This window comes from Pelophylax lessonae (genome assembly GCF_965119305.1).
Source record: "Pelophylax lessonae genome assembly, chromosome: 2".
Classification (NCBI taxonomy): Eukaryota; Metazoa; Chordata; class Amphibia; order Anura; family Ranidae; genus Pelophylax; species Pelophylax lessonae.
This window is the reverse complement of record NC_138769.1, coordinates 431,505,700-431,518,082: the sequence shown is the minus strand read 5'-3', so window position 1 is coordinate 431,518,082 and position 12,383 is coordinate 431,505,700. Positions and strand designations below refer to the sequence as shown.

General features: G+C 40.5%; 1 protein-coding gene across 1 annotated transcript in view; it reads right to left on the bottom strand.

Annotated features, from left to right (window-relative positions):
• The window catches only part of CFAP47 (cilia and flagella associated protein 47), a 702,231-nt gene that overhangs the window by 208,612 nt on the left and 481,236 nt on the right, over positions 1-12,383 (bottom strand). The window contains exon 51 of the mRNA XM_082245539.1: positions 8,470-8,567. Within this exon, the coding sequence (XP_082101665.1) occupies positions 8,470-8,567 (98 nt within the window). The remainder of the gene's footprint in view (positions 1-8,469; positions 8,568-12,383) is intronic.

Here is a 12,383-nt window from a genome sequence, read left to right as displayed (position 1 = left end):
TGGACGCAAGAGAATCCCCCTACGGTGAGAGAGATTATGACCGGGTCAGAGGAAACGATGGATATATTTTCTGCGTTCCAAATTAGACATTATTTGGTGAAATTACAGAAACAGGGATATTCCCCTCGGCCCCTGACATCTTTCGAAACTCTATGTAAAGGAGGAAATACAATTCCACATGCTCTATCGTTCTTTTACTCCCTTCTGACTAAGGAACAGGACGAACAAGCATTACCCTTTATGGTCAAATGGGAAAGAGAACTAGGAACTAATTTTAACCCGCAACAAATAAAAAAAATATTAGCACTCGCACATAAGGCCTCTATAGCTAATAGATACCAGGAGATTAGTTATAAAATTATGACGAGATGGTACAGAGTCCCAGTAGTATTGCATAAGATGGACAAAAAAAAAAACCCTGACAATTGTTGGAGATGCGGAGAAACGGGGGGATCAATGCTTCATATCTTCTGGTCTTGTCCCCGGATCAGAGGCTATTGGTCAGAGACAGCGAGAGTGATTAAGGATCTCACTACAATCGAGGTGGGAGAAGATCCGGCTTTATGCCTATTGCACTTGACAAAGTTATCAACCAGGAAATATAGAAATTCCCTGTTGATCCATTTGCTTAATGCGGCCAAGGCGTGCATCCCTGGGGTATGGAGACAAATTACACCTCCATTATTACAAACTTGGCTCGCTAAGGTAAACGAAATATACCGGATGGAGACATTAATAGCAGCACGTAACAGTAGGGAGGAAAAAGCCCGCATCTGCTGGCAGCCCTGGACCATTTATACAGCCTCGGAAGAGTACCTGAGACTGCGAGAAGAGGAGATGGGAAACGGAGGGTAGGGGGGAATGTCGTTTTTCTTCTTTTTTTTTTTTTTTTTTTTGTTTCTTTCTCTCTTTTTGCAGGATGGGATATATCAAGTGTATCAATTATTTTAATTAGGAGAATAGTTATGGAGGATAGGAGATTCAAAGTGTCTGGGGGAATATGAAGGTGGAGTTTTTTTTTTTTTTTTTTTTTTTCTAAACACTTGGGGTAACTGAATAGTAATATACTGAAGGGGAAGAGATAGTATATTTGATTTATGGTTTTAATATGTAATCACGTTTATGTTCTGTTAGATTTGTATTTTCCACTGGGTGGAATGTGGTAAGGATGAAGTGTATCACTAATAATTGATGTGAAGGGAGGGGGGGTGGAACAAATGGGTAGGTGCTTGTTTGGCCTACCCCCCCCCCCTTTTTTTTTTTTTTTTTTTGCTCACTTTTTGAGCACTAGGGGTAACTAAATAACGAACATATGGAAGAGAAAGAGAGAGCACATTTTGACTTATGGTTTAATATGTAACCACATCTATGTTTTGTTAAGATTTGTAATTTTCACCGGGTGGATTGCGTTTTGAAAGAAGGGTATCACTACTCACTGTAGTGAAGGGGAGAAAGAACAAAGGGGTAGGATTTTGTTCAATCCTACCCCTTTTTTTTTTTTTTTTTTTTTTTTTTTTCTCTCTCCCTCTCTCTCTCCCCCACTTCTGTAGAAACTTGGGAGAATCTCCTGTAGGGATTTATATGTTGATCAGAATGGACATTTATGCAGTAAGCTGTCTGAATATTATGAATAAAATGATAAAATATTATGATAAAATATTGGAATTAAAAAAAAAAAAAAAAACAAACTCATGCATATCCTTTGATAAAAACTGGAAAGCATGGGTGGATTGGTACATCTAAATCCATACATATTACTGATGTTTTATATTACTATATAACTGTGTTATCTTTGGACCATTATACCATGTCTATCACATCTATGTTCTCTGTCTAAACCGCTATACATATTGTACCTGTATTGTACTTTGTTGGATAAATCAATAAAAATCTTAAGCATAAAAAAAGAAAAGGCGAACTAACACTAAACCCAATGGGGGCAAACTGCTGCATGATGAAATGTGATATGTGTTAGCTGAGAATATTCCCTTGCAATAAGAAGTCAGTACATTCATCTATTTAGACAGTAAAAAAAAAAAAAAAAAGAAAAATACAATGAATAATATTAAATCATCTGGAAAATTTGAAACAATATTATGAAAAATACAAGTTAGTTAAGTAAGGTAATTATCAAGAGAAAAAGTGCTGCCAGGAAGGTATCAGCAGCAATAATCTTTGGTTCTCCTGATGCCGAATAATTGGCATCTTAGATTGGTGTCATATGTGGCTAATTCAAGGGGCTATATATGGGTAGGGGACTTTTCTCCTCTCTCGTGTTCTAGTTTTGATGGCACGCCGAGCACCAGCTTGAGCATTTTAGGTATGTGAGCCATCCAATGGCATATATATATATTTTAATGGTTTTTGATTTTGGCGCTGATTTTTAACTCTGTAGTTACACTGATAAGTTTATCACTTCAGTCCAGGGAGTTGCAACTTTAGGAGAAGTTTATTACTGTACTTAAATTGTACTGCCGTGTTCCATGTAATATGGAAGTAATGAACATTATATATCCAGATGTATGATTTTTTGGCATATTTAGTTCTATGGGTCCTATCTAGTAAAATTATATGATTTAATGTCCCTTATAGAGCTAGAGACTAAATCGGAATTATTATTTGACATTAAGTGTACTCGCGATGCCTTTCTGGCTGTGCCTGATCTGTTGGAGTTGTGTTGTCCCACCACTTTGACCCCTGCCCAAATGTGGGTCTGGGTTCCCTGGCTTCTTTGATGAACAAGAGGTACTTAAAGTGATTGTAAAGTCTTTTTTTTTGTATAAAAAAAACCAAACATGTTATACTTACCTGCTCTGTAAATTGGTTTTGCACAGAGCAGCCAAGATCCTCCTCTTCTTGGGTCCCTCTTTGGTGCTCCTGGCCCCTCCCTCCTGTTGAGTGCCCCCACCACAAGCAGCTTGCTATGGGGGCACCTGAGCTGAAAAACAGCTCCCTGTGTCCATTCAGACACAGAGCTGTGGCCCAGCCCCGCTCCCTTTATCTCCTTGTTGGCTGACCATCTTTGATTGACAGCAGCAGGAGCCAATGGCGCCACGCTGCTGTTTTAGCCAATGAGGAGGGGAGTGCCTGGTAGCCGAGAAACTCCTGCAACATTGCTGCATCTAGATGGACCTCAGGTAAGGATTGGGGTGGGGGGGGGGCTGCTGCTCACAGAAGGCTTTTAATCTTAATGCATAGAATGCATTAAGATAAAAAGCCTTCTGCCTTTACAATCACTTTAGGGATACCACATGACAAAATAACTCTACAAACTGTATATGTACAGTGCCTTGCGAAAGTATACGGCCCCCTTGAACTTTGCGACCTTTTGCCACATTTCAGGCTTCAAACATAAAGATATAAAACTGTAATTTTTTGTGAAGTATCAACAACAAGTGGGACACAATCATGAAGTGGAACTAAATTTATTGGATATTTCAAACTTTGTTACCCACGCTAGCGGTAAACCCGAGCGTGACTCGGGGTAGGAATTTCCTGCTATTATCGGTATCCCCGAGTCACGATCGGGGTGAATGGGCAGAGCTATGCAGACAGCGCAGCGGAGTGTCTTACCTTATCCTGGCGATCCAGCGATGAGCTCTCATTGCTGTGACCGCCAGCCGAGATCTCCTCCGCTCGTCTGTCGGTAGGAGGACTTCCTAGTTCCGTTCCCTGCAGCAGCAATGCTGCATGGGAGCGGAACTAGGGAGGGAAATTCAAAAAAAAAAAAAAACTTTGCACAAAACACAAACACATTTTATAATATATATATATATATATATACATATATGTATATATGTGTATATATATATATATATATATATATATATATATATATATATATATACCTATATACACACACACATATATATATATATATATATATATAAAATTATATTATTTATTCGATTATAATTCATGCGTTATATATATATACACACACACACACACACATATATATATAATATATAACGCATGAATTATAATCTAATCTATAATATAATTTTATTATATATATTATATATTATATAATAAAATTATATTATTGATTCGATTATAATTCATGCGTTTGTGTTTCAAATTTATCACATCTAGGATGTCTACTAGACTCTTGTTTTGGTCAGGTTTAAGTCAGTAATTTCTAAGAATTGTAGGCCTATAATACATAACGCCAAATTTCCATGAAAAAAATTGTACTGCTTTTGGTACAGAATTCCTGACAGAATCATACCGCCAGGGAGGTTAACAAATAAAAAACTGAAAAATTGGGCGTGCAAAATTATTTAACACCCATACTTTCAGTGCAGCAAACTCTCTCCAGAAGTTCAGTGAGGATCTCTGAATGATCCAATGTTGACCTAAATGACTAATGATAATAAATAGAATCCACCAGTGTGTAATCAAGTCTCTGTATAAATGCACCTGCACTGTGATAGTCTCAGAGGTCCGTTTAAAAGCGCAGAGAGCATCATGAAGAACAAAGAACACACCAGGCAGGTCCGACCGAGATACTGTTGTGGAGAAGTTTAAAGCCGGATTTGGATACAAAAAGATTTCCCAAGCTTTAAACATCCCAAGGAGCACTGTGCAAGCGATAATATTGAAATGGAAGGAGTATCAGACCACTGAAAATCTACGAAGACCTGGCCGTCCCTCTAAACTTTCAACTGATCAGAGATGCAGCCAAGAGGCCCATGATCACTCTGGATGAACTGCAGAGATCTACAGCTGAGGTGGGAGACTCTGTCCATAGGACAACAATCAGTCGTATACTGCACAAATCTGGCCTTTATGGAACAGTGGCAAGAAGAAAGCCATTTCTTAAAGATATCCATAAAAGTGTTGTTTAAAGTTTGCCACAAGCCACCTGGGAGACACACCAAACATGTGGAAGAAGGTGCTCTGGTCAGATGAAACCAAAATCAAACTTTTTGGCAACAATGCAAAACGTTATGTTTTTGAAGTAAAAGCAACACAGCTCATCACCCTGAACACACCATCCCCACTGTCAAACATGGTGGTGGCAGCATCATGGTTTGGGCCTGCTTTCCTTCAGCAGGGATGGTTAAAATTGATGGGAAGATGGATGGAGCAAAATACAGGACCATTCTGGAAGAAAACCTGATGGAGTCTGCAAAAGACCTGAGACTGGGACGGAGATTTGTCAATGATCCAAAACATAAAGCAAAATCTACAATGGAATGGTTCACAAATAAACATATCCAGGTGTTAGAATGGCCAAGTCAAAGTCCAGACCTGAATCCAATCGAGAATCTGTGGAAAGAACTGAAAACTGCTGTTCACAAACGCTCTCCATCCAACCTCACTGAGCTCGAGCTGTTTTGCAAGGAGGAATGGGCAAAAATTTCAGTCTCTCAATGTGCAAAACTGATAGAGACATACCCCAGCGACTTACAGCTGTAATCGCAGCAAAAGGTGGCGCTACAAAGTATTAACTTAAGGGGGCTGAATAATTTGGCACGCCCAATTTTTCAGTTTTTTATTTGTTAAAAAAGTTTGAAATATCCAATGAATTTTGTTCCACTTCATGATTGTGTCCTACTTGTTGTTGATTCTTCACAAACATTTTTAGTTTTATATCTTTATGTTTGAAGCCTGAAATGTGGCAAAAGGTTGAAAAGTTCAAGGGGGTCGAATACTTTCGCAAGGCACTGTATATGTGTTTATGCTGTTACTAATATGTTTATATGTTTAATATTTTTAGAGTTTATTAATCTCTTTGTTTTGCTTCTGATGACACGTAAATTTGTAATCCAACTTTGCAATAGTCTATCATATCTGCGACAAGAGAACATGTAAACACTATGAGGGTATTTAAAAAACATTTAATTTGTATTACTCTGAGAAGGTGAGAAATAATGTCAACGGAGTCATGCAAAATAGTTTTTATATAAATAGTATTTAAATTGTTTTTAATGAAAACTTTGGTATTGCCTCAAAAGATCAGCATTTTTTGCATTCCTTTTTTGAAAACGATTTGATAATTAGCACAAGGCACGTCTTTTAGATCCATATTATGCTAATATCTTCACATAAGAAAGATGTAAATGTGAAAAGCAACAAATATGTAAACACCTGGCACAAGATGTTAAAAACAAAAGGTATAAGTCCCGGTTCACACTGGGGTAACTTGTCAGGCGACTTAGCTGCCCTACAAGTCGCGCTCCATTCAGTGCAATGGACTTGTTCCAATCGGAGCAACTCAAGTCGCTCCGACTTAGAAAGAATTTCCTGCACTACTTTGGTGGTGACTTTTATTGACTTCTAAGTTACTTTTACATTCAAGAATGCTCTACACTCATTTTGTTAAAGAATACACATTTTAATACTTACAATTAGTGCCGGTTCACACTGCTGCGATGCGGGAACACTGCGAATTCCCGCAGCGGATCCGACTCGCAGGCAGTTCACACTGCCATATGCCACCTGATGGGAGTGTCAATACAGAGTTAACGAAACCCCCAGATTAGTTTGCATGTAGCAATGTGAACTGTCAATTCGGACAGGAATCGGATTGCATTAGTGTGAACACCCATGGGATCTGATTCTGGTGCTGACCAAAAAAACGGTCCTGCATGACTTTGGTTCAAATGCGATGCAAATTCAGCCATACAATCTGTATGGCTGAAATTGCATCGCACAGACATCGCATGTGATTTGCCGAGCAGTGCGTCGCGAAGCACATGTGATGTCTGACATCGCTATAGTGAGAACCGGGACTTAAAGTGTATCGGGTTTAGGTGCAGGCCAGTCAAGTTCCTCCACCCTAAACTTGCTCATTCATGTCTTTATGGACCTTGCTTGGTGCACTGGTGCACAGTCATGTTGGAACAGGAAGGGGCCATCCATTGTCTAAAATGTCATGATATGCTGATGTCTTGTATGCTGAACTAAGGGGCCAAGCCCAACCCCTGAAAAACAACCCGACACCATAATCGCCCCTCCACCAAATGATTTAGACCATTGCACAAAGCAAGGTCCATAAAAACATGGATGAGTGAGTTTGTGGTAAAGGAGCCTGCAGAATCCTGACCTCAACCCGATAGAACACCTTTGGGATGAATTAGAGTGGAGACGGCAAGCCAGGCCTTCTCATCCAACATCAGTGCCTGACCTCACAAATGCGCTTCTGGAAGAATGTTCAAACATTCACATAGACACACTCCTAAACCTTGTGGACAGCCTTCCCAGAAGAGTTGAAGCTGTTATAGCTGCAAAGGGTGGGCTAACTCAATATTGAACCCTACGGACTAAGACTGGGATGCCATTAAAGTTCATGTGCGTGTAAAGGAAGGTGTCCCAATATAGTGTATGTCCAATGTGGCAGAAGTGTATTGGTGTTATTCAATTTTTGCTAGGGTAAAATAATGTGCAGAGAGCAGCAATAAACGAAGAAGACAAACTACAGATCCGCTTTTATAACATCAGGGCTTGGCCCTACCTTAAGCTCTATAATCAATGTAAAAACACTCTTCACCTTTACCAGCCATCTTTTAATAGCCAGCTTCCGATAAAATTACCAGATGTCAAATACCATTGGAACATGTTCAGTAGTTTAAAGTGTTCCAGTTAGACAAACTAGGTTTTGCAGGTGGATCAGCAATTCGTGCAACAATAAGTGAGTTAGCGGGGGTCAAACCAAACAGTTTTTTAAGGTCAAAACAGAATCCTAGTCAGGGTATTAGCCAGAGACCATTTCCGATTGGAAACCAGAGCAAGTACCAAATGTGTATCTGGGGTTCACAAAAAAAAGTCAAGGTAGGTTTCGGGGAGGTTAGCAGCTTATCTGAGTAAAGCAAAGAGAGTTTCACCCAGAGCTAAAGAAAAACTCTACAAAGTACAACATGAAAATGGAAGAAATGAACCTAAAAAAAGGAAAACAGGTTGGCCAAGTTCTGTCACCATTCTGCAGATGCATTGGAATGTCTGAGGTTAATGATAGTGCCTGTGCCTGGTTACAGGAGGGAAAACTGAAGTAGAGGTGGACCAAGAAGAGGGAGCACAATCATTATAAGAGGATGACTCAACCAGAGCACTAGAAAGTGAAAAAAGGCCAAACTAAAAACAGGTTGAACATGTTCCCAAAGGTGAATTATCCTATTTAAAAAAATGTCTTATTGATGAAGAAAAAAAATGTTTTTGTGGATAATTTTGCACAAAAATAGAAGCATATTTAGTCAAATAGGCCCAAATGCAAATTCAGTTCTTAAGACAATAAACAATTTATATATTTGAACCTACCTCAGTTGCCTTTAATTTTATCACAGTCAGTAATGAGGAGTTATCCAGTACTTTAAAAAATGCATCATAAAGATATCCAGGTAGATGTTATGCAGAAAATACAATCATTGATGTACAAATAGCTTTGCAAGGAATGTAGGTTACAAAGTAAAACACCTTTAAAAAATTTGTATATAAAAGCAATTTATACTTAAGAAATATACATACCAACACAGGGCAGGTCACATCTATGATTTGCTCAGGTGGTGCAGGCATACTGTTTATTTGCACTGAAAACCATACTTTGTAAGGATCTGACTTGACATCTAGATTTAAAGTAAGTAAAAAAGCATTTTAGTTAATGCATTTCACACACGCATATACTGTACATGAAAAAAAAAAAACAAAAACATTTTATCACGGAAATCGACGGGAAACTCCAATTAATCAACGTATCCTAGGGGGATGCACTTTGACTGTGCACGTTGAGTAAATATCATTAATATTGAGAAAAGATAAGGAAAAAGCAAACACTGGTCCTTATAATTCAAGTGCTGGAAGAAGCTTTTCTCTGAAAATGGCAATATCTAATTCAAATATATACCAGATACATGGTTTAAAATAAAATATAATAAAATAAAAATAAAATAAATAAAAAATAAACTGGTTTCTCAAAAAGTATATGTGAAAAATCCAATTAACCAGTTGGTGAAACTGGACATACTACACACATTCAAAAAAAATGTCAAAGCACACAGGACATGTATAGTAAGTCCTGTCCTTCTGCCCCTCTGCGGCACCCCCCTCAAACTGCATTTTATTCTTGCACATGATTGGATGTTGGAAATCAGCAGAGCTTCACCACATTCACTAAGCTCTGGGGAAAACATGTGCAACTGCACTTTCAAAGTGCACAATCTATTTGCCTTTACTAAATCAACCTCAAAGTGTTTAATCACTTCCCAACCACCCCATTGCAGATTTACTGCTAGAGGGGGGTTGCTCTGTGCAGAATCACGTACATATACATGATTTTGTACTTCCAAATTTTGGCTCGCTTCCGCTGTGATTTTACAGAGCAGGAGTTGGTCAATTGGTCTTATGGACCTGATGATCGTTCTGTACACAGGCAGAATGCAGAGGTGTAACTGGAACCTTCAGGGCACTGATGAAAGAAACCTTGGAGGGCCCCCCTAACCCCCCCTTCATTTCATTGGTCTCGGGGGACCTTTTCTCTGGTCCCATGGCCCTCCCTACTGATCTCGAGGCCCTTTAATCCTGTTGCCTTTATTATGGTCCTGCAGCAGGACCCTTTCATGTATTCTGCAGTGGGCCTCCTTCCTACCACATTGGGTCCACCCCACAGTGGCAGATATGACACCAGCACACCAGGGACCAATGCACCATATAAGGGTCCAACCCAGTTTAAGAACTACCAGGGTTGCAAAGGTCACACTTGTGACCGGGCCCAGGCATTCTGCCACCATGGGAGTCCCCAGCCTCCTCTTAATGTCATGCCTCTCCTTTTGACAGTACTAGTCTGGCATCTCTGTCCCCATGGCAGTGGTGGCAGTCTATTAGGACCCAGTGCTGTTTACAATATGGGTCTGATGGGTGCATGTGAGCGTGGACTGGCACTATTGGTTGTAAACAGCTGAGCCCCCCGCCAGTCACCTAGCAGCGGTAATGCTGCATAGCTTTCTGCAGCCTTCGCTGCATGCCGATCAGGGTGTGATCCAGGTGATGCTCACAGTAGGGTCTAATAAACACAGTATTTATATAAATCAAGAGTACAATCACATTTATATCAACCATATATTCAGCAGCCATGTGGGCTGTAAGGCCAGTAAGGTGGGGGCTCTGATCAATAAAACCACTATCATATCTAATATTAGATCTGCCCGAGAGCATCACCTGATTCGCATCCCGATCAGCATGTCAGAGAAGACTATGTAGTGTTACCGCTAGTAAGCGACCTGCATGAGGCTCATCTGTCTATAACTAATTGTACTGGCCCTCCTGCGCATGTGCCCATCATCCCATAACGTAACCAGCACTGGGTCCTATTGCGCTGCTGCCGCCATGAAGGCTGAGACCAGTGCTGTCCATAGCTGGCTGGAGAGCAACCCTGGATGTTTGGCCACTGGTCCACAGTGGCAGGATTCCCCCATCCACCAGGAATGTGTAGATGGGGGAGTTGGATCATATATATATATATATATATATATATATATATACACACACAGTGCATTGCGAAAGTATTCGGCCCCCTTGAACTTTGCGACCTTTTGCCACATTTCAGGCTTCAAACATAAAGGTATAAAACTTTAATTTTTTTGTGAAGAATCAAAAAGTGGGACACAATCATGAAGTGGAACGAAATTTATTGGATATTTCAAACTTTGTTAACAAATAAAAAACTGAAAAATTGGGCGTGCAAAATTATTCAGCCCCTTTACTTTCAGTGCAGCAAACTCTCTCCAAAAGTTCAATGAGGATCTCTGAATGATCCAATGTTGACCTAAATGACTAATGATGATAAATAGAATCCACCTGTGTGTAATCAAGTCTCCGTATAAATGCACCTGCACTGTGATAGTCTCAGAGGTCCGTTTAAAGCGCAGAGGGCATCATGAAGAACAAGGAACACACCAGGCAGGTCAGAGATACTGTTGTGGAGAAGTTTAAAGCCGGATTTGGATACAAAAATATTTCCCAAGCTTTAAACATCCCAAGGAGCACTGTGCAAGCAATAATATTGAAATGGAAGGAGTATCAGACCACTGCAAATCTACGAAGACCTGGCCGTCCCTCTAAACTTTCAGCTCATACAAGGAGAAGACTGATCAGAGATGCAGCCAAGAGGCTCATGATCACTCTGGATGAACTGCAGAGATCTACACCTGAGGTGGGAGACTCAGTAGGAGACTCTGTCCATAGGACAACAATCAGTCGTATACTGCACAAATCTGGCCTTTATGGAAGAGTGGCAAGAAGAAAGCCATTTCTTAAAGATATCCATAAAAAGTGTTGTTTAAAGTTTGCCACAAGCCACCTGGGAGACACACCAAACATGTGGAAGAAGGTGCTCTGGTCAGATGAAACCAAAATCAAACTTTTTGGCAACAACGCAAAACGCTATGTTTGGCGTAAAAGCAACACAGCTCATCACCCTGAACACACCATCCCCACTGTCAAACATGGTGGTGGCAGCATCATGGTTTGGGCCTGCTTTTCTTCAGCAGGGACAGGGAAGATAGTTAAAATTGATGGGAAGATGGATGGAGCCAAATACAGGACCATTCTGGAAGAAAACCTGAAGAGACTGCAAAAGATCTGAGACTGGGACGGAGATTTGTCTTCCAACAAGACAATGATCCAAAACATAAAGCAAAATCTACAATGGAATGGTTCACAAATAAACATATCCAGGTGTTAGAATGGCCAAGTCAAAGTCCAGACCTGAATCCAATCGAGAATCTGTGGAAAGAACTGAAAACTACTGTTCACAAACGCTCTCTATCCAACCTCACTGAGCTCGAGCTGTTTTGCAAGGAGGAATGGGCAAAAATTTCAGTCTCTCGATGTGCAAAACTGATAGAGACATACCCCAAGCGACTTACAGCTGTAATCGCAGCAAAAGGTGGCGCTACAAAGTATTAACTTAAGGTGGCTGAATAATTTTGCACGCCCAATTTTTCAGTTTTTTATTTGTTAAAAAAGTTTGAAATATGTTGTTCCCGGCTCGTTTGCGAGTGGAGGGGGGAGACAGAGTTCATTTTTTTGATGATCCGGAGGCTGCCATATCGTGGCTGGAACGTTTGGACGCTCGGAATTGAACTCCCCCCCTGCCTCTTCTCTACTACCCGCTGGTGACAGGCTTATTGGCAATTTCTCTCACATGGCAGCTCCCTCTCCGGGTTGCATATCCCATACCCTTGTCTGGAAGGTGACTATGACTGCTCCTGTGCTGCCTTGAACTCCCTCACTTTTTATCCTGCCCGGTCCACGAACCATTCACTGGTCTGGTAGAGGACCGCGCTGTTCTCCTATGTGCCTTGCTATCCTCACATGTATGCCTTTATATCTCTGTGTCTCTCTCTCCCCTCCTTTTTCGCCTCGGTGACCATACTCTCTTTCTA